The following is a 22951-nucleotide window of genomic DNA, read 5'->3' as shown; positions in this document are numbered from 1 at the left end:
CCCCAGGATGTAGGGTTGTTTAGAGTGACCTTCTCTTAGGTGGATTGCCTTCCACGGCTGACGAGCTCCACCTGCCCAGGGGGCCGGGAATCGAACCCGGGTCGCAGCGGTGAGTCAGACACTCTAACCACTAGACCACCAGAGGCCCCTCAGAAAAGTATATGTAACTGGAAAAGGCATATGTGGGTTGCCAAAATGGAATTAAGCACACAAAACTCTATAGATACAGTGTTATTTTAGTCTGATGTCTTTCGTGGGACGACTGACGCACATATTTAAGTGGAGCTGTGCTTTCCCCTTGTTCACAAGAAAAACGGTGAGAGAAAACCAATTCTGTTAGAAAATACAGCAGAGACTATCTGAACATATCTTTTTGCAACAGGCTGAATATTTCACTACACATATTTGGAAAGGCATATCCCAACAGATCAGGTAAACATGAATGGGTTAGAGGCACTTTTTCCCTTGTTGTGCGAAGTATATACGGAAGTTATTGGTCATCCTTCTTTCACATGTTCATTTCCTTGCTTTGCCAGCGAATGCCCAGTTCCATCCCAGCCACAGTCCTGCAGCAGCTACGGACCAGAGGGCACGTCACTGTGTCAGAGCAGAGCTGGGAGGTGACTGTGTCTGACAAAGAAAGGAGGAGCTTTTTCTATTAATTGAAATCACTTCCCTGGGTACCAAATGACCAAAAGTAACAAGGCTTCTGTTCATTTAGCATCAGCAACTTCTGTTCAGCTACGGTGCCATAAAACTAACCTTCGTTTGAAAGGCACAGCATAACAGAATGGCAAAAATGGTATCTAGAGAGCCAGAAACCCCTGTAATCTTGAACATTACTGTTTGTAGGTAAGAGATCCTTTGTTTCATTTGCAAGAGCAGCAAATGCAGAGGCAGTTCCCAGGAGCTCCCTGGTGAAAACCTTCCCAAGAGGCCAAACTGCAGGCGGGGGAGTGGGAATCACCTCAGGAACAGCCCACTGGGAGCCTCTCGGGCAAGATCGACTTCTCAGTGTTCCCACTCTCACTTTAAGAATAATATTTGTCCTATTTAGGAGGTTTAGGTTGAACACTAGGAAGAATTTCTTCACACAGAGGGTGATTAGATATTGGAACGGGGTGCTCAGGGAGGTGGTGGAGGCACCGTCCCTGGAGGGGTTTAAGAAAAGACTGGATGTGGCACTTGGTGCCATGGTCTAATTGACACGGTGGTGGTCGGTCACAGATTGGACTCGATGATCTCAGAGGCCTTTTCCACGCTCATTGATTCTGTGATAAGCTGCTACACTCTGCTCTTTCGAAACCCACCCTTAAATGTCTTTGTTCCGCGATGCTGCCAGCAGGAGCTCCGGCGGCGATGGCTCCGTGCCCGGCACACCCGGCGGCGCCCCCGAAGCCCGCTCCGAACGCGGGGCTGCAGCTCCACCTCCCGGCCCGGCCGGGGGCGGTGCGCGGGGACCGAGGGCCGGCCCGTGGATCTCCCGCCCCTCAGGGCGCGGCACCGCCTCCCGCCCCCGGCCCGCCCCGGAAAGGGCCGCCCGGGCCCGTCTCTTCCGGGGCGGTGGGTCCGGCATGAGCGACGTGGTGGAGCGGACTCTGAGCGCCCTGCCCGGGCTGCTGGGGCAGCACGACCCCGGCACCGGCCCGGGCGGCGCCGGCGGCCCCGCCAGGGTGTCGGCCACCTCCCGGCTCGGCAGCCTCATCCGGAGCATCACGGCGCTCACCTCCAAGCACGTACGGGCTGCGGGGGCCGGGCTCCGCTCCCTGCCCGGGGAGCTGGCGCGGGGCTGGGCTGGGGGCCCCGGGCACGGTGTCTCCCCTCGACCTGGGTCTGGCTGAGCTCGGGACCCCGCGATAAGTCCTTGCCGTGCCGCGTTGTGCCTGCTCTGGGGGCACGGAGTGGGCAGGCACGGCCACACTGCTGTGCTTGAGCAGCCCCTGAGCGAGGCACCCGCTGCTTTGGGAAGAGTGTGGGACACTTAAATTAACACATCTTCTGTGGTTCTTGGTACCTACGGAAATGTATGCGAGGTTTGACCTCTCTCTTCTAGGAAGAAGAAAAATTGATCCAGCAGGAACTAACCAGTTTGAAAGCAACAGTTTCAGCCCCCACCACAACACTTGTAAGTTGTTAGTGGTTATTACAGGCTATGGGAACGGCACACCAAAGGTGAAGTACAGCAGTGTTCTCACTCTTTTTTCTAGATGGATGTGCAGGTTATCTGCATTATAGATCTTTAATCATCAGCGTTAAAAGATACCGATATGTGTGGTTTTGCAGCACATTTAAAATAGTGATAACACTGTGATTCTGCTTGATGTGAATAAACTGTAACAGTATGGCACTGAGGATCTGTCGTTCTGTAGTTTCTGAAACAAAGCAGATGAACTGCTTCCATCAAATCATGTTCTTTGCAGGCTTACATTGTTCTTATAATTAGTTTGTGCTCTGTAAGAAGCTGTGCTTTGTTGTATGCACTGTTATTGTGTCTGAGTTGCGGGAGATATATTGTGATTTGAGGTAGTTAATGCTTGTCTCAGTCCCATACAGGAGACTTTTTTTAGGGGAAAAAAAATCAGGTTTTATCTATGCATAGTGAGAAACCATCCTGGGTCAGGGTAGCAATTGGTGAAAAATAATTTGTGTTAACAATGTAATCATCTGAACGCTTCTGGTTATTCATATTTTTTATGTTGGTCATAGTTAATGTACTGTTGATCACATGCATGCTAATCAAAAAAAGAATTTTTTTAAGGGTCATATATTGGAAGTTCTGCCTTTATAGCAGAAATTAATGTTGATTTTTCAGAAGAGGTTCATAGCAAAGAAAAATCACGAATACCCTGATTTTAGAAAACATGTGAGTGTAGATATGTTTCTGTCAGATACAGTTCTCTGCTTCATTAGAGCAGTGAAGAGGAGTGTAAAACATGGCTGACTTAAAATTCTCAGTAATTTATATTTGCTATTTCAGAAACTGATGAAAGAATGTATGGTGAGACTCATCTACTGTGAAATGCTGGGGTACGAGTCTTCCTTTGGATATATCCATGCAATCAAGCTTGCACAGCAAGGAAATCTTTTGGAGAAGAGAGTTGGTATGTGCATGGAGCTGTAGCCTTAATAATGTTCTCAAATTCTATTTCTGAAGTTTCTCAGGATTTATAATCCATCTAAAAATACAACTTACTTAAAATGTTCCTCTGCTTTCTTGATCTTATTTCATGGTCTCTTAATCTTTGAAATTAGCTGAATCCTTAGTTTGTGTAATGCTTTATATGTGCTTGAAGCACAGAAGGCAGGGGAAATGAATTTTAAGTCATCACAATTTCATTGTGTTGAATTGCGGCACCAGTAAACAAATAATTTAAGAGAATGTTTGTTAAAGACATCAAGCAGAGAATTAATTTCTCTCAAACTCTGGGTTTTTTTTCAAGTACTACGGTACAAGATTAGATAAAGATGGTGATGTCTGTCATCTGTCAGACACATTTTCTATTTTGGTGCTTGTAGGATTATTTATTTATTTATTTATTTATTTATTTTTACTTTGGAAACAGTTGTAGGGAATGAAGCAGATAGGGAGATCCTTATAGCATAGGGGCAGAAGTTCCTGAGGAAATCTGAAAGTTTAGTTCAGATTTCTTTGAAATTCCATGCCACTGGGATTTCCTTGCCTGCCAGCGTGGCTATTCACTTGTTTCCAATAGATTTAATTTGAGGGACCTTTCAGCCTGTCTCATTGGAGAATTTCCTTGCAGTTGCTGATTCAGCTGCCTAGTGAAGACATTTCTTCTTGTTTGCAGAGAAAATGGTTTAACTCCAAGCAATACCATGTTTACATACACAGAAGGAAGGCAATGTCTTGCAGGATATGCTTGTTTGATATCCTTTGTTTGAATTTCATCTGGATCATCTACCCAAGTATTGGAGTTTCTGAGAGAATACAAGTGATGAATTAAAGCTTTCCCCTGAATAGTGAAAACCAGTGTGCAGATGCCCTGGTAGGGATTAAGAAATTTTGTCTTCACCAAACTTGGGAGGGCAGGTTGTCAGCTGTTTTGAAGAAAGCTTCTCGAAGTGTCAAGAGCCAACATGTCTTGTTATTAATAGGTTTGAGACCTTTCCATGCTAGGGCTCTTTTGGAGAAGGCTTTGGTGAAGCAGCATTTTTTTTTTTTTTTTTTATGTAGGTGGCTTTAGAATTCTCCAGACAAAAAGTACCCTTCAGCTTTGATCTGGTAAAAGGATGTTATTGAGAGTGTGTGGGGGGGTTTGGTTTCTTTTTTGTTGTTGTTCTGCATTTATATGTGATATAGAGGATGATCTTGTCAGTTCTTGGTGCAATATACCAAAGTTTGTCTTGAGGAATTGTTGTCAGTTGAATTGGTCAAGGGATTATTTGTTTACCCAATGTGAGCCTCCATTCATGAGAGTGAACTCTGTTTTTGTGTGTGTGCTAAGCTGATCAGAGCCCTGGGTTAATAAGCAGGTAGGTCAATTTGATAGCCCAGACAATACAGTGATTTATATCAAAGTTGTTAATTTCGATCCCTAAACCCTGAATGAACCAAGAATTCTATAAGATCTGTCTTTGTAGTACAGCTGTTACTGTGAGTTATGGCACACTCTCCCTACCCCTCACTGAAGTCCCTTAGTTTAAAAGGAAAAGGGGTCTTGAAGAAAAAGCTTTCTAGCAAGTTTCTCTTCTGGGGTTATAGAATGATTTCTTCCTTGTTAAGAAATAACAAGGGAGTTTTTGGCATAGGATGGTGGATTTACTCTTCTGTATTCCAATTTGAAAATTTGTTTGAAAAGAAATTTTATTATTTGAAAAAAAAGAGAAACATATGGCAGTGCACTTTTTGTGTAGTCTAAAAGTAATACACTTTGCTCTGTGCAGAGAAGATAGTGGTTTTCCAGGAAGTGATTTCTCATGGTGATCTTGACTGCTCTTTAGATATAACACTATCGTTATGTCTCTTATTTTTCACAACTTAGGAATTCTTAGCTGTTAGTTGTTGAGCTTTACTGCAACTTGAATATAACTGGTTTGCCTGAAAATAAAAGAAAGTCTTGGTATTTAAAAATGGGCAACTGTCATCCAACTGGGTTGTTTTTGTTGGGTTTTTATAGTTGTTTAACTCTTGTATTACAATCTTAAGTTCTCTATCTTCAGTTTGCTTATTGCTTGAAAATAGTAATGGAGGCTGCTTTCTTTTATAGGCTACTTGGCAGTTTCTCTATTTCTACATGAAAATCATGAACTGCTGCTTCTACTTGTGAACACAGTTGTGAAGGTACAGTGTTTTTGGAGGTAAAAAAAGAAGGAAAATCTTAAAGGCACAGGACAGGCCATTCCCATGTGCCAAGAGATGAGCTGGTAGGGAAGAAGATCTGGTTGAACAAAGGGCCTTATCTGGAACTGAGGGAAAAAAAGGAGAGTTTACAACCTTTGGAAGAAAGGGAGGACTACATAGTGAGAGAGGATGAGGAAAAGGCTGAGGTACTTAAAGCCTTGTTTACCTCAGTATCTGTTGGTAAGACCAGTTCTCTGGGTACCCAGTCCCTGAGCTGGAGGACAGGAGCAGAATGAATCCAAGGGGAAATGGTCAGCAAGCTGCTACACCCCTGAGACACACACACACACGTGTTTTGTCACACAATGTCTAAGTTATGTACTAATTAGTTATATCTTCCTCTCTTAAGTTGCTCTTTCTTTGGTTAGCAATGAAAACTTGAAATGGCTTTTCCTGTCTTTTTAATTTAATCTTGGCATTCCTGCTGTCGAAGCCCTGTTTTAAATTTTTTTCAAAGGAGATATGCTGTAAACTTGCCTTTATAAAATGTGCCAGCTGTGTACCTCAACTCCAGGAGGAGCCATGCATGCATACTGCAATGTCAGCTTTTGCTTTTAGGTGATGGCAAGTACCTCTTGCCTTCTTTGAATTCTTATGATAACTTTGACAGAAAATGGAAATATGCTTTGGAGTTTGACACTGACAATCTATTACCTAATAATATTTCATAGGTGTTGTCTTCTGTATTACTTTCTCTTACATGGAGCAGTTAAGACTTATATTACAACTCTTCTGTGTAATGGTTACTTTTATATTGCAGTAGGCCAAAGTCAGATAAATTATAGATTGAAAGTGATGCTCATTTTGTTGCTGTGATTGAAAACTGTTTTATAATATTTAAAAATATGACTTGAAACTCCTAAGTGTGTAGAAAAAGGTAAAAAATGAGAGTCCACGAAGAATTAAACCAAAATGAGGACTAAAACCTATTTGGGGCAAATTGACAGAGCAAGTTATATCAACTGGAAATCTTACACATTCAGTTTGTTTTGAAAAATAATTGTAGTCTTGCGTTTCCTTAATTCATCCATCCTTTTTTGGTTTAAGGTTACAGTGAGCTATATCTACTAGTTTTAATTGTATTTGGAACAGATTGAGTTTTTATTCTTTCTTTAGTAGAATGCTACATGTAATTTGCATTTGCTTCTTAGGGAGTAGGTAGTATTTTAGTGTACAAATACGTAATTGACAGTATTATTGAGCTTGCTTGTTTCTTTTTTTAATTCTTTTGGCTCAGTCAAAGGCACTAGAGAGAATACTGTTGAATTCTGTGAGTGACTCATCCCCCTGATCCAGCTGGGGGCTCAATATATTTTTGCAATCATCCAACTATATGAGTAAACAAAAATTGATTGTAGCTCCATGTGTTAATGCTACGTTCATATTTTAAATGTACACATCTCTGTAACACCAGTGTGAGGAGATGCCTGTTCCTTCTTGCTGCATAAGAGAAGGAGAGAACCTGATGAGCTCAGTGGGAGCTGACACATCTCAAACATGAACAGACAGCAGGATGCTGGCAGTGGCTGGGCTGTGTAGGTGGGCTAGATCCAGCCTGCTTGGGAAAGATTTGGGGTATGTCTGTGTGGAATTTAAAAGTCTGAGTAAAAAATTACTGTCTTATTTCAGGACTTACAGAGCACTAATCTAGTAGAGGTCTGCATGGCATTAACCGTTGTCAGCCAGATCTTTCCACGGGAAATGATTCCAGCTGTTCTTCCCCTAATAGAAGACAAGCTCCAGCACTCTAAGTATGTATTCATTTACAGAATTTCAATTGGCCTTGTGTGGTTGAATAACTTAATTTTGTAGGTAGTTTTAGTAAACTGGTGTGTCTTTTCTAATTTGGTCTTTCTAATCCTTACCTTTGGAAGTTGTTCCTCCTAGTTTTTTCTCTTGGATTATAATGTCGTTTATTTGCAGCCTTGGCTGAGTACTGGATGGGTATTAATTTTTTTCGTAGCCAGTCTTCATAGGTAAATGTAATTGAATTTATTTCCTGGAGTCCTTTTAATGAATAGGGATGAAGAAGTGTTTGTAGAGTAGGTGGAGAAACAGATTAAGATCCTTGAACTTTACTGATACTTTTTCTTAATAAAGCTTTTTATAGAAACTTTGATAAAAGTATATCTACAGATGTGAATATTGTTTGAATCTTAGTTTATGGTATCCCATCCACAGAGGATAATACTGTAATTGTTTTATCGATTAGAAAGAGAACTGTAGAATCAACTCAGTAACTTCTAGACATGTATTTTTTGGAGCTGCACGTACCACCACAAAAGATTAATCATGGCCTATTTTATTGTTTATTTGCTGGCCATTCTTTTGAATAATCAATCTGACATCAAACCCTACTAGGCTTTAAAGTTTGCTTTGTCACTTCCTCACTTAGGTAGTATTGCCAAGTCATTTGTTACCAAATATGTAAAACAGAGGTCTTCATCTCTCTGCAAATCACGGCTGGCCATTTGATCTTACAGTGCTCTAGAAATAAAAAGTGCAAGTTGTTTTGTGAAGTACTTAAAATACACAAGCAGCTTCATTTTGCTGAGTGTAAATCTCATTTCAGGGAAATTATCCGAAGAAAAGCTGTTCAGGCTTTATATAAATTCTATCTCATCGCTCCTAACCAAGTTCAGCACATCCATGATAAGTTCCGGAAAGCCTTATGTGACAGGGATGCTGGAGTCATGGCTGCTTCTCTGCATATTTATCTTCAAATGATTAAGGTAGGCAAAGAATTGGAAGCACAACTGAACTTGGGAGATATTTTTATGTGTTTTCATTTTAAATCCACAGTGTGCTGTACGGAAGTTTTGCAGACAAAACTTACTTGTAATCATTAGAAAAGGTAATTTGTGTGATCATGGGCATCTGTGTTATGTTTGTTTATGCCAGCTCTCCATTTAGATCCACTTCTTGCATGATCTGAATGCTCAGCATCATTGGATCCTTGCCTGGAGGATCTCAGTTCTACGGTGTGTTTAAGGGTTTGATGGAAATTGCTTGTGAATGTGTTACATCTGCTCCCTTTCCAAATGTGTGAGAAAAGAGCATAGATTTAAAGTGAAGAGCTTATGGGTGTTGGGGAATGAGAGTAGAAGTTTAATTTAAAGTAATGGAACCATCAGCACAGATATTTTAATCCTACACAAGTTTTGGATTGTTTTTACTTTTGAGTTGCTGTATCAAACTGTTTGAATTGTGTTTGTTCTTCATTATATAGGAAAACTCATCTGGATACAAGGACTTGACTGGGAGTTTTGTAACCATCCTAAAGCAGGTAGTGGGAGGAAAGCTCTCTTCTGACTTCAACTATCACAGTGTGCCAGCACCATGGTTACAAATTCAGCTTTTGAGAATATTGGGGCTGTTAGGAAAAGATGATCCAAGGTAACCAAATCTTTCTCTGTAATTAATAATTTGAAGGTACAAAGAGTACAGTCACAGCCTGAACCTCACAGACAGCTTGGGTTTGCTTGGTTGGTAATTTTTAGGAGGATTTCAGTGTCAAAGTTCTTATACATTTGTTATTAATCAAGACAGTGAGCAGACTAGTTCTGCAAAATTTGTTTCTTAGCTTCTGGATTGGCTAAACAATTGATTGTGGAATATGCTTAAAATATATATTTTGCTGGGACTTCTATTACAAGGTTACCAAATAACTGTATGAAAATCCAGAGTAAAGCTATTTTAAAAGTGCTGCCATTTTGTGAGGACCTAGTTGTCTGTGATCTTTTTCCTGTTGATCTTTTTATTTATACCAACAGTAAGAGAAGTGTTTTCATTCTTGTGATATGGTAGATGTTTATTTGAAAGCTGCAAATATCTTGTTAAATGCCATTTAGGCTCATCTTATAGAGCTCCTCTGTGTTAAAGTGAATTTGTGGATATGAATAATGTTCTAATTTCTATACTAGACTTCGAGCTGTGTGGCAAAAAAAGACCACATGCTTATTAGTGCTGCAATTAATGTTAAATATTTTTTCTTAAACAGGACAAGTGAATTGATGTATGATGTTCTAGATGAATCTTTAAGAAGAGCAGAGATAAATCATAATATTACATATGGTGGGTGAGGTTATTTTCTGTAACTATCAGTCTTTGAAAAGATGGAAAATTGTGAGTAGTTGATTGTGCCAAAATACTTACTTAGTGCTTTAGAAATATCTGATTATTTTCTTAATAATATTCTTGAATGTCCAACTAGTAAATAGTAGAACAAGTGATTAAGTGTTCTTTAAAACCATTTGATCCAGACGAAAGAAAAATGTAGTTATGAGTGATTACTGTTTCTTATATGAAGTAATTGATTATTGCATGGCCTTCTTTCTGTTGAGTCATATGCTACTCTTCCTCAGATTTAGTTTTGTAACGCTTTAAAAGTAGGGGGTTGTCTACTGGACAGTTCAGTTACTGAACTACTGTACTGAATTACAAGAAAAACTGAAAATTACATCATGATTTTAAGCCCTAATTAACTTGGGAGACTGACTTGGTCTGAATCTTTGCCCAGATTGTTGCCACAAAGGATTAATTACTTTTTGTGTGTTGTTCAGTTTACTTCTAGATTTTTCTAAAACAACTCTACAGTTTTTTTTGGTTTGTGTTTTGATTTTGGGATGGCTTTTTTTTTTTTTTTTAACAAGGCTGTTCTTGGGATGATTTTGGCTGTTGTTAGAAGCTAAGACATCATATAAATTATCAGAAAATATTTCGTCTCAAATCCTTAAGAGTTGCCCATTGCCTTTCTGAAGACTGTTCCAGTCCAGTGCTTTGAGCAACTATAGGAGACTTCAAGGTTGGAAGAACTTTAAGGACAGAAAGTTGTATTGACAGTGGCAAGGGCTAATAAAAATATGTATATAGCAAAAGAGATAGGCTTTCATCCTGTTTTTCCTTTTGTCAGTGGGTACTCTGTGATTCAGTTCAGTGGGGGTGGGACAGCACTGCAGTTCCTTGAGACAGTCACTGAGCTTGTTTGTTAAAAAAATTTTGAATTATAGAAGTATTTAATACACACTAATAATGTGTCTTCCCCCCTTGCAGCCATCTTATTTGAATGTGTCCAAACAATTTATACAATTTATCCCAAATCTGAACTACTTGAAAAAGCTGCCAAGTGCATTGGAAAATTTGTTTTGTCACCCAAAATTAATTTGAAGTACTTAGGTAAGGCTGCCTGATTTCATTATGCTGTTTTGAATGTGGCCATAGTAGTATGCATTGTCTTATATCACTTGCAATCACATTCTAGGTTTAAAGGCTCTGACCTATGTTATCCAGCAGGATCCTAATCTGGCCCTTCAGCACCAGATGACAATAATTGAATGTCTGGACCATCCAGATCCCATTATTAAAAGGGAGGTGAGTGAATTTCCAAATGTCAAAAATTAAGTTAATTTTTAAGATAGTTTTTCTGAAATTAGTAGTGTAAAAGGGATATTATTTTTCAGTTATTGTGAGAGGGTAGTTAAAACAATATTAATGTGACAAGCTGTGTAGGTAATCAGTGTATTTCATTTAAAACTTGCTAAATAAAGATAGTTACTCAATTTGACATCATACTAATTTTACTGTTTGCCTGCTTTTTTGTGTCATCAGAACCAATTGATTTTTTTTGCTTTCTCTTGCAGACTTTAGAGCTTCTCTATAGGATTACAAATGGGCAGAATGTCATTGTCATAGTTCAAAAGATGCTTGACTACTTAAAAGAAAGTAAAGAAGAATATGCTATCATCAACCTAGTTGCCAAAGTAGCAGAACTAGCTGAGAAATATCCTTTAATTTTTCTGAACTAGCTGAGAAATATCCTTTTATTTTTCTGAAACTTTGAAGTCAGAACTCAGGCATATGTAACATTTATACCTTTCAAAGCATCTTTCACGATCTTTTGAAACAGGAAGTGTTACAGCTGTACTTTCCACTCTTTCAAAAAAAAGAAGTATGCAAAAGAGAAACATATACAAACATGACTGCTGTGTTTCTTGTATTTCACGGAAGAAAGTAATGGCACTCAAAATATTTTATTTTGGCTTTGGAGTTTAGCATTAAAACCTCATGTTTTTAAATTCAAACTAGGAAGTCTTACACTACTGCAGGAGGGAGTGCTATTCTGTAATTGTGGAAATGATCTTCTATCAGAGAACTAACTCTTCATTGGTATATGGATTTGAAGAATAACACACTTTGATAGAAATAAAGAAAAGATTCTTTAACAATGCCAAAAAGATGGAAGTGCTGGCTAGGGATTTGGCATGTTAGACCTGCCATTGCATGATTTTATGTGTGCATTTCTGTCTGATAATTTGAGTTGTAAGTGCTTTTTACAGAAAACTACTTTACCATCCTATTTGTAGACTGCTTGGAACAGAGTAGTGTACAAAAAAAAGCTGTGTTGTCCTGCTGTATGCAAAAATAAGGCAATATCAATGTTTCTATACTGTTGAAAATGTCTATTCAGTAACTGCATTTTCAGGACTTGATTGAGGGAAGGCAGAAGCTAACTTTCAAAGTTAGCAAAGGCTGATCAAATTTTAAATATATTAAAAAACTTCTAAATGCGTTTAAAAAGCCAGTAATGCTTTCTGTGGAGTGCTTCAAAATGTTCATTGTTTTCATAAAATTTGTGAGTCAACAGCGAAACGCTGCTGAAAATAACAGCTTTTCTGTCATTGATCAAGTGATGTTGGGTAAACAAACTCAAAAGATTATGCTGGAAGCCCAGCACGGGACAAGTGTGAGCTTAAAATAGAGTAGTTCACATATGTCAACATGTCTGTTCCTGCTGTGTGAGGTCTACTTGACAACTTTTTCAACAGGGCAGTAACTTAACACTTCTCTACCTGACGACCAGTTCCCATGAAATTTATGGGAAATGCTTTCTGAAAGAAGCAGGAATATTTCCTCTCCAGTTAGATTGAGCTGGTATTTGACCATCAGATCTCCAATTTACTGGGGAGATTAAGACGGGTGTTCCCTAGGAAACACACAAGTAAGAAACATAAAGTTGTGCCTTAGCACTTCATTCCTTAACATCTGGACACGTATGCTCCTAACAACGAGTGGTTCATCCAGACAATGAATGCTGTGTTTTCAGTCGGAGGTGATGTTGTGCATCCCGATATCCCAAACAACTTTCTGAGGCTGTTGGCTGAAGGTGAGCAACTCCCTGGATGCTCTGAAGAATCAGACATGTTCCTTGATAATCTGGGGTTTTTTTCTTAAAATGTACTTCAAAATATTTGGCAGGATTTGTTATTTGTGTTTCAAGGAAATCTTATATTGTTTTCTATCTAGGATTTGATGATGGAAAGGAGGATCATCAGCTACGGATGTATGCAGTGCAGTCTTATTTATCATTACTTGGAGAGGAAGATGCATTGTATCCACAGAAATTCCTTCAAGTTATGAGTTGGGTAAGGTAGACACATGGTCAAAATCCATATATGAGGAAACTGTCTAAGGTGGTGATATTTTTAATAAATATTTATTAGACTCTTGTATTTTTAGTCATGAGTTTGTGGGGTTTTTTTTAACTTGAAATCAAGCTAATATGCTGCAATCCTATTTTAGTGACCTCATTGGTGACCAAGGACTGCTTGTAGTTTGTAGAAAAGCTGTAGAAAAGCTCCCTTTAAGGCAGGTGACTGATGGAATGGCTTAGCAGCCACCTGAACCTGGCTGCATGTTGAGAGCCTTTCTGTCTTCATCAGAACTAGGCCAGATTTGGTTTTGAAATGCATTTTTAGCCTGACCAGGTGCTGTGCTGGTATTATCTGGTACCTGGGTAAGCTTCAGCTTCCACCCAAGGGAGAGGCTGCAGTGTGAGCAAATTGTGTTTTCTCAGGGCCTAGTTATGTTTAGCTTTCTTCCCAACAGCTGTTGGATTTTTAAGAAGCTAAAAGTTGGAATCTGCTGAGATAAACACAAAGCTAACTTCAAGCCTTTGACATTTAAAACACAAAATGGTAAAGAAATAATTTAGAAGATGTTTAAAATAATAATTTCTTGAACGTGAGGTGGATTTTATTGTGTTATTTAGTACTATATTCTAATTTCAAAACTGAAAGCGCTGCTCTGTGTGACTAAATGCGTATTTTGTCTGTTCTTTGTGAGTAGGTGTTGGGAGAATATTTCAGTCTTGTTACAGATGTTGATCCAGAAGTTATTTTGACAAAACTACACAGCCTGCTGAAGAAGACTTATGTTACTTCTGAAACTAAAGCGTGGATAATGGCTGCAGTCACCAAGATAGCGTCACATACCTCCTGTTCAGAAACAGTTGACAAACTAATCCAAGAATTTAGCAGCTCTCTAGATACCTGCATAAGACAATATGCCTTTGAATTGAAACATCTCTGTGAAGACAAAGCACTGATGAAAAATTTGCTTCCATTTGATGCTAGTTGCAATGATATGGTGGTAAGACAGCTGCACTGTTTGTTTTTCATGAACCTCTTTGTAGTTCAGGGGGTTGAATATTTCGGTAAAATCGTGTTTTCAAAATGAATGGTATTTGCAGTTCTGACTGGTGTTAGTTAAGTCTGCTTAAAGTGAGTTTTCAGAAACACTTTTTCAGGCGTATGTGGTGAATCATAATGTTCTGTACTGAAAGATAAAGAACCACAGTGTTAAGGAAGCTGGAGTTGCTTTTAACAAGATGATCACTTCATGCAGTGGTTTATTTGTAGTTGTCTTTTGGGTTTTTTTAAAGACATGGTAGGCCTGCTTTAGTGATATAGTACTGCTTTTTAATCCATAGGGTTTTCTCCTACTTAGAAACTACTAAACTTGAAATAGTGGAAAAAATATTGGAAAAGAGGATTGATATTGCTGAGGTTTTTGAGAGGGTTTGTTTGAATTCAGTATTTTCATATAATGGTAGTAGCAACCATTTTTGGAAGATTCAACTCTGCTTTTTTTCTTTTTTTTTTTTTCTATTTTATAAATTAATATAAAAGTCAAATAGTGGAGGAGTTAAGTTACAAATCTCTAGCTCAAAGTCTGCTTCAACATACTTGCTGTTAATACAGCAGCTCTACTGGTAGATATGGGAGATGAGAGTGTGAAGATCCTGATCTGATGATAAGACACAATATTCTACTGCTAACACCAGGCTCAGATATAGCAAATATTTTCATTGCCTTTTTGTTCCTTTTAATTCTGTGTAGGTAGATGCTTCCTTGTCTTTTCTGGATGGGTTTGTGGCTGAAGGACTTGGTCGTGGGGCAGCACCATATAAACCTCATCACCAGAGGCAAGAGGAGAAACTTTCTCAGGAAAAAGGTGAAAGTTTGCAGCATTTATTTAATAGCTGGTAAATTACCTGATAAGTATTAACAATTTAAGTTTACAGTTAATACATTTTCTTAAAGTAATAGTATCTTAATACATCTCTTGTGTGTAAACAAGAGCTAAATTCAGTTTAGATTTTGGTTCCACATCAGTCTAGCTGATGGATATAGGTTGTTATTCTTGATGGGAGAAAGTTTTATTATAATCTCTGCTGGTCTGTAGGATTTGAAATTTATGGGGATTGTTAAAGTGAAAGCCTGAGAAGTCCAGCAGTACAGGGATATCTGTTTTCAGAAAACAGATTTCTTTCTTTTTTTTTTTTTTTTAATTCCTCATTGTAATTATAAGATTGTCTGTCTTGCAGCTCTGAATTTTGAACCTTATGGATTGTCCTTTGCTTCAAGTGTGTCCTCATCTGGTGTCACCGGCAGACAGTCCCCCACTGGTTTATCTTTTGGTTCTGATACATCTGGTAATAGTGCTGAGACAGGGCACAAAGAGTGAGTTAACCTGTGTTTGAAATGAAGCACATTTAAGCTTCTGTTTGTTGTCAGTATCATGTCTTTGCTGCTTCATTACATGGAACTAGAAAGAATGCAGTTGAACTTGGAAACATCTGTCATGTAAAAAGAAATTCAGGTAGTGGTATCTTTATAATTACTAGAAAAACCAACGTGGTTAGACTCTTTTTCCACTTTCTTCACAGACTACAAATTAGGTGGTGGTAGATGCAGTAAAATGGAGACAAGATTACCTGATAATTAATTTATCGTATTCCCATTAAAAACAAATGTAACCTGTAAGAAAAAGATGACAGAGAAAAAATACTTAATAATGTGCCTTTTAAGGAAACTTTTTTTAGATAAAAGTGAGGCTAAGATTTGCAGTGTAAGTTTTAGAACACTACAAACTATTCCAGGTCCATAACTTCATACAAATTAAAAAATTAATTCATAGTCCTGTAAATTGGTTGCAGGAAACCTTTTCAGAATCTTTATGGGAAAATGTCTTCCCAGAACCTCTCTCCTGGGGAGACAGATAGATACCATGTTGCTTATATTTACCTTTTAAAAAATTACTCAAATATATTATAAATGTAGTCTGAAACTCTGAGTGGAGGTGGCAAACAGAGTGTACTACTGGTTGCAGGTGTTTAATGCTGCTTAATATAGGTCTGTACTTAAGTACTGTATAGCCTAGTCCAGGTTTACATTTGTGGGATGTTTTAAAAGTAATGTAACATTACTAACATAGAACTTCATGCAGATGCAAGTGTTCCCTTATATTTCACTGCTCACTGTGTCTATCAAAGTACCAAAGTTGCGAATGGTGTTTGAGTATTGGTGTGTTTTTAAGAACATGATGTTCATATGGCTGATCCTGCTTTGTTTTGTTTGCTTTTTTAGGACAAATACTCTGAAACTGGAGGGAGTACGTAAGCTGTGGGGAAAAGAAGGTTATCTTCCAAAGAAAGAAAAAGTAGGGAAAGAAAATGAGCCACAAACAGTTTCTTGTGGCAGCTTATTAGCAGGACAGGCAGGTGACCCTCCTGTGTTGAGGTCTGATCAAGGTGCCAGCCTCACTGAGGAAGACAAAGAAAAGCAGCAGTTAGCATCAACTTTGTTTGTTGGACTGGGATCAAGTGCTGGTGTCAGTCTGGTAAGTGGCTCTTTTGAGTCTTAACAGTTTATAGTTTACATATAGCCTTATCTAAAATTATAGATATTTGTATGCAAATGAAGATCAAATTAGTGATAAGACAAATTTCCCCTAAGTAACTGAAAAGCTACTGAAAATTACTTTTGCAATCTGGTAGTTTGTTAAGAACATGAAACAACTTGGATATTACTTGATGAAGCAACATCTGGAGCAGATCTGGTTTGGTAACTAGAACTTCCCTCTGTTTATGTGTTGTGCTTCAAGTTTAAGTTACAGTTTTCCTGAACAATTGTTCCTTGACCCAGCTTTGCAGAGCTGTTGCCATTCATTTGGCAGTAGGGCTAGAGCTTGACACCCTGTGTCAAGACCATTTTTAATATGTCGGTGGTAGTATCTGGAACATAAGAATTCACCATTAGGTAGTCTTTTTAAGACTGGCATCTTATTAGCCAGCTCACATCTTGGCATTTATCACTGGTTAACCAGAAACTGTTTAGCTGTGCTTAGTTTTATTAAGAGCTTTTAGTCTAAGAGAACCTAGAGTCATACTTGCATTATAAGCTAATTCAGTACCCTGTAAGAAATACAACAAAAGCTGGAATCCATTAAAATGTCTGGAATCTGTTTGTATTTGTCATCTGTATTGATTCCTTGTCCCTGCTCACTGTTTCATTGTGTTAATAGTAAGAGAACCATTTTTTTTCTTCTCAGATGGGGAAAGCAGACACAGCTACCCAGAAGTTCAAAAGGAAATCAAAGATAAACGAAACTCAACATAGTGAGGAGGCATCAGACTTCAAAAGTAGTGCTGCTTCAGATTTTGGTCCCTTACTTGATACAGCACCTATTAACACAGAAGACTCTGAGGAAAGTACACACACAAGGTCAAGGAAAGCCTCCCTGTGCTCTTCAGATATTGTAGAAGATAATTTAGCATTTGAAACACCTCAGTCCCTTAAAAAATCTGTGCTGGATGACAGACTTTCAGATAATAGGGTGTCACAGTCATCTTTGTTTGCTGATAGTAATATTGAAATTTTTCAGCCTTCTCCAAGTGCTCAGTGTGAAAGTGCCAGTGAAACACTATTGGTTCCTTCCTTACCAGAAGAACTTCAAGAGCTTCCTCACTCTGAGGTACTGGAACTTCATCAGAGTGATGCCTTAGCTCTGTATTTATGTAAGGCGTGGACAGATGACTCTCTGTTGCTCACTGTCTTAATTTCCAATAAAACCACTTCTGCACTTAATGCTGTGAACTTAGTGTTTGAAGAAACAGAACACTTTCAGGTAAGAAACTGTGTTTCCATTGTATTTGAAATGCACGTGGAACTTCTCGCTTTTCTCTTGCATTTCACTGTGCAATGCTTGCTTTAATGTAATAGTCATGCCTTTTTCCAAAGTATTTCCTTAAAACTTGTGGTTACTGCTGTTACACATATTCTGAAGGGCAGTGAGAGAAATCTCAATATAAACTTAGTGTTATTTGGTTTAAAAGTTAACATCTCACCTTTTTAATTCACCTTGGCTTTGTTTCCTGGTGCTTGCCTCCATATAACAAATCCGTGTGATTCCGTTGCTTCCCTGACATAAAATTTGTGTAGGCTTGCTTCGATTTCCTCCCTCCTCCTTTCCCCCAAAGCTACCAGTCATATTTCATTCTCATGCATTCAGCTGATGGTGCAGAAGAGTTGGTCAGTTTATTTTTTTTGCATTGGCTACATCTGGGATTTAACTAGGGTTGGTAAAAGCATGTTAGAGTCTTGATTGAAACTTCATTTAAATATTTGGAAAGATGGCTAGGAATTGCCAATCAGCATGACTATCCACAGATTTTGCTAGAAGAAACACAGAATTATTAAACACTCAGCAAATGATAACTGGATAAAGAGAATTAAGCAGGAAAGGAACTGCTAATTGGTTATGGAGTCTCCTTCCTTTCCTTTTCTAACTTGAATCAAACCTGTCCTTGCTAGAAAGTGGGCATTTCATGTCTGTTTTTTTCTTGTAATTCACTTAAGTTCCCACACAGACCACTACCATGGATAGAATCTATGTTACTGGTTTGTTTGGAGAGGCTGGGGACTGCTGAGTAATCTTGAAATCATCCTTTTTATTAGGGAGGATTTCTCAACTTCTTACTTTTAGCATATAGCTTGAGGTATGTTGCAAATGCTGCTTGCTTATATTTTGAGACTGAACTACAGAATTCAGGTTCTTAGTGCAGTTATTCAGAGGTGGGGGAAGCCGATTGTCAGAGATGAGTTTCACCACTGTTTTACTTCTCACAGAACACTTGTAGATGTTAATTATTGATTTATCCTTCATGAGGGCTGAGAAATAGTAGTTCTGTTCACTTGTCAAATAGTCCAAGAAAAATCAATGGAAATAAAAGGCACTTACACAATTTTCTAGCTGTATCTTTATCACTTGCGAAACTTGACAGCAAGACTTACGTTCTATATTCCTTTTAAAACATCACATAGATTTTGGAGAGTCCCACCCACCAGTTTCCTGTAATTGAAGCTCAAAGTTTGGAACATTGCCAGAAATGTGTGAGGATGAACAAAATCTGTACCCAGGGAATTCTTTCTGGCTCTGTTAGTTACCAGTCAGAGATGGAAACTCGCCTTGAATTTTCAGTAACTTTATCACTGATGGACTTCATCAGGTAAATAAAAAAAGCTGCATTTTTTTAAAAACACCTGTACTCAACTCAGTATTAGACAAGAGCAGGATGATTTGGGTATTGACTTTGAAAATATAAGACTCCTTCTTGAGCAGCTAGTTTTAATCTGAGATTACTGTTAAAGATAATAAAGGGTTATTTTACACTTCCAAAAAAGAGGAGAAGTTCCAGCAAGAAGTACAAATCCAGTGAGAATATTGACAGTAGCTGCAGGTTAGAATAGCCTTGAATTACAGAATGTGTTTTTGAGGAGGCTGAAAACTGAGTGAACAGAAGGGCATGATGTTTTAAAATATGGCATAATGTAAACATGTCAAACTGAAAGAAGTGATTTGAGTGCAGGGACCAGAACATTATATGAAAAGGCTGACAATTTTTGCAGGGGAAGAAGAAAGCTCATTCTTCTAATTTCGGAACACTGCATTTATTTTAGGAGTAGAAAAAGCAAGTGTCCTTTTTTCCAGCAGACTTTTCTTTTGAAGTGAAATCCATATATTTAGGTTTCTAAATTTTAAAGGAATAAAGCAAAGAATAGAAACTTCTATGCTAAGAGGAGTTTGTTTAAACTAACATGAATTTGCTTATTGCTTGTTCTGTTGTCCAGGTGCTTCCAGATATGATTTCTTTTGTGACTTACATATCTCATTTTGCTAAAATATGTGGTGATCTTTTTTTAGGCCAATGGAAATGACTACAGAAGACTTTGGAAAGCTGTGGTTGTCCCTTTCCAATGATGTGAAACAGAATATAAAAATGTCGTCTTCCCAAGATTCCCTTTCAGCAGCCTTGAACACACTGCAACAGAAGCTGAAACTCCATATAGTTGACATTATAGGTAAGTGAAAGTATATTATATATGGTATACATATAATATATACAACTTTTCCCACGAAAATGGGTGCGTGGAAGTGAGTATCTTAGAGTTTGAGGTGGGGAATGTTTGGGAGGACAGTAAACTCGGGACTGTTTTCTTGTGGACTTTGCCTTACTTGGGGATCTTTGTGAAGGTGATGTAAAGATACACGTGTACAACAAACAGTAAATTTTACAAAGGAGGAAACCTGCATTATGAAGAGTATTGGACAGGACAAAAAGAAGGGAATGAAGCTATGGGAAAAATATGAAGCTGGGATTTTAGCATGATTTGTGGTGACTTGTTAGAGGAGTTAGAGGGAAGAGTAGAAGAGAACAGCACACATGGATTTGAAAGATACATTTATGAAGTATACTGTAGCAATTGTTATTTGTTAATTCTTTTTTTTTTTCTGGGGTCTTTTTTGTTTTAAGGTAATGAGGGAATACTGGCATGCCAGCTGCTTCCATCTGTGCCCTGCCTGCTGCACTGCCGTACTCACTCAGGGATGTTGGCTGTGTGGTTCAGATCACCTTGTGCTGCTCTTCCAGATGGTTTGCTCTATCAGTGTCAAAAGGTGATGGGGGAATCCTAATAACAATAGTGCCTGCCTTAATCTGTTTGGGGTGTGAAAAGATTTATACAGTTGCACAGATAATTACCAAAGCTAAATTAAGATACTGCTTCTTGGAGTATTAGAAGTTTTCTTCCAGCTGTCATATGGACTTGTGGGGAAAGAGCAATGACCTAAATTACGCCTGCAAAAACATGCTCAGGACTGTACAGTACATTCAAGTATTGTAACCAGTTTCAGTGAAATGTATATTTCTTAATTTTGTTGTAAATGACGGAAAGTATTTATTTTTATTATGCAGCTTTTATAGATGCCAATGATTACTTCTCATAGCAACTACTTAAATATGATTTTCAAGGAAAACATATTTCCATTATAGGGTCAGACTTGATCAGTTATCAGGATCATCTAATTTTATTTTGGTAATTTTTCTAAAGCTATTTTTAAGCACTGTTGGCAACAAGACCCATACTGGTGGTTGTATAAAGTAACTTATGTAGCAACAAATGCACAGTTTTAAAACAGTTAAAAGATTCCAGAGAACAAAACACTTCCCATGATCTTTGATATTTACCATGGAAGTGGTAACATCTAAACAGTTTTTGATAGGAGTCAGGCATGTGAGATCCCATGGAAGCACCTCCTGGGGGATGATCTAAGGCCCCTCAGGTTAGTCCCTGTCTGCAGTTCTTCCTGCCTCATGTTTCAGTCGTGTTCCCTTTCCATAGGGGTCTGTGACAGTCACTGAATATTTGTGCATCTCTAAAGTGAAGTTTGATGTGGATCAAGCCTGAGGTGACTGAGCTGGGGGTACTTGGCTGTGGACATGTTGACCTTGGTTGTCAACATGGGTAGTGAAACGTGTTCATTGCTGTCCAGTCAACCCTATAAACTTAATCTGGCCAATATCTCTGTCCATGAAAAATTCACATGGGGAAAACTTTCATTTATTTTTTCTTCTAATTATTTATAGGCTCAGTATGACTCCTCAAACCTTTGACTTGCACAGATGTTGTGCGTGCACTGCTAGGAACTGCAGCAAGGCATGAGAGATTAAATCAGAGCAGTATACGTGGAAACTGTGTCTGAGGAGGTTGTTTTCTCTTCCTCAAATAACCTCACAGTCTTGAAAATCCAGCAGTCTTAATTTATTTAAATGCTAAATGAAAACTAGTACTGCTTAATATTATTTATAGCTGGTCATGTTTTCTATTTAAAAGCATCAAAGGTTGTACACATGGTTCAGACATGGTATAAATGGATTCCACAGTGGAATTCTCTCCTTTGTGTGTTTAATAGTAACAAGGAAACTCTGTTATATTTCAGCATTACTGATTCTCACCTGATAAGCACTGGTTGTAAAGAAAAATAAAGTGTTGTTACTTTGATGTTTTGGTAAATGTTGATGAAATTGTCCTAAGAATGTTAATGTGCTGATAGTTTGGGGTTTTTTTTAAGTCATGCTACTTGTGTTATCACAAGTATAATCATACAAGCAAAGCTGTTTTTATTGCTGTTTCAGTACCCTCTTACTGAGGAATTTAAAGTGCACTGAACCTGTAAATATATTTAATGTTCTGCATACTTTAATGTTTACTTGGCACTTCAAGACAGTTTATATAAATGAAAACTGATTTATAGTGGAATAATTTCCAGCAAACTATTTCCCTGCTGGTAAATTGCGTTATGCAATTGGACTTCTGTAATCATAGGAACTATTAATACAAGTATCTGTTTGTGGCCTATGCATTCAAACCATTTCAGCAATGAGATGTTACTGTCTTAGTGTTTAAAAAGAATAGCAAAAGACAGCAATGCCTTCTGTTGTTCATGTAATGTTCTTTGTAACCTTTTTCACTGTATGAATAGTGTATGTCAAAGTGTCAATATTCTAATTGCTTTATGGTATTAAAACCACTTCAAGGAGTTTGCAGGGAATTGTACCTGTGTTGGTCTTTATTTTTGGATTGCCCAGCAAATGTTGTTCTGAATCTATACCATCTTTGCATTTCTTGCAGTTTAATAAAATTCAGTTTTATTTAAAAAATTAGCTTAACCCTTGTTACATGTTCTTTGCCACCACATATAGCAGTGTTTCTGCATATTAAGAACTAGTTTCTATTTTAATTGTTTCTCTTTACATCTGGACAGTGACGAAGAATGTAACACCACAGAAGTCTTGAGTCCATTGGTGATTTAAATATCCCGTGTCTCACTTGGAGATACCAGAAGACTGCAAGACTACACTTTAGATCTTTCGAACAGCATTCTGTGTGTTGCTTATGTTGTCCAACCCTCTTTTTGGAATTCTGCCAGATTGTGTGTTTTGGTTTTAGGCATCACAGGAGACTTGAGTATCTCTTGTTATTCATAGTTGACAGGAACAGCATTTTGTTAAGTTCAATGCTGACTTAAGAAAGCATTGCTATAGAGTTGGGAGCTTGGGGAGTTGGACATAACGACTGAACTGCAGGTGGCTGCAGCCCTGGTCTAAGTCAGGGGGATGGTCAGTGTAAA

General features: G+C 38.2%; 1 protein-coding gene across 2 annotated transcripts; it reads left to right on the top strand.

Annotated features, from left to right (window-relative positions):
* The first annotated feature begins 1484 nt into the window (after positions 1-1484).
* AP4E1 (adaptor related protein complex 4 subunit epsilon 1) lies at positions 1485-21926 on the top strand. Of its 2 annotated transcripts, none has more exons than XM_039390035.1 (21): positions 1485-1736; positions 2054-2125; positions 2978-3101; positions 5229-5302; positions 6992-7113; positions 7935-8094; positions 8592-8758; positions 9363-9436; positions 10415-10537; positions 10623-10732; positions 11002-11141; positions 12412-12524; positions 12665-12783; positions 13487-13789; positions 14539-14653; positions 15027-15162; positions 16069-16321; positions 17033-17608; positions 18805-18989; positions 19685-19842; positions 20295-21926. In XM_039390035.1, exons 1-21 carry the CDS (start codon positions 1575-1577, stop codon positions 20453-20455), a joined length of 3447 nt encoding a protein of 1148 aa, XP_039245969.1. In that variant the 5' UTR covers positions 1485-1574; the 3' UTR covers positions 20456-21926. The 2 variants fall into 2 exon arrangements, with proteins under 2 accessions (XP_039245969.1, XP_039245970.1); XM_039390036.1 differs by having other exon boundaries at positions 1663-1732.
* The last annotated feature ends 1025 nt before the right edge of the window (positions 21927-22951 follow it).

Source organism: Pipra filicauda, unplaced genomic scaffold, assembly GCF_003945595.2.
Source record: "Pipra filicauda isolate LSUMZ 115617 unplaced genomic scaffold, ASM394559v2 scaffold7_size6619720_pilon, whole genome shotgun sequence".
Classification (NCBI taxonomy): Eukaryota; Metazoa; Chordata; class Aves; order Passeriformes; family Pipridae; genus Pipra; species Pipra filicauda.
The sequence above is the reverse complement of the archived record's forward strand: the minus strand, read 5'-3'. Positions and strand labels throughout refer to the sequence as shown.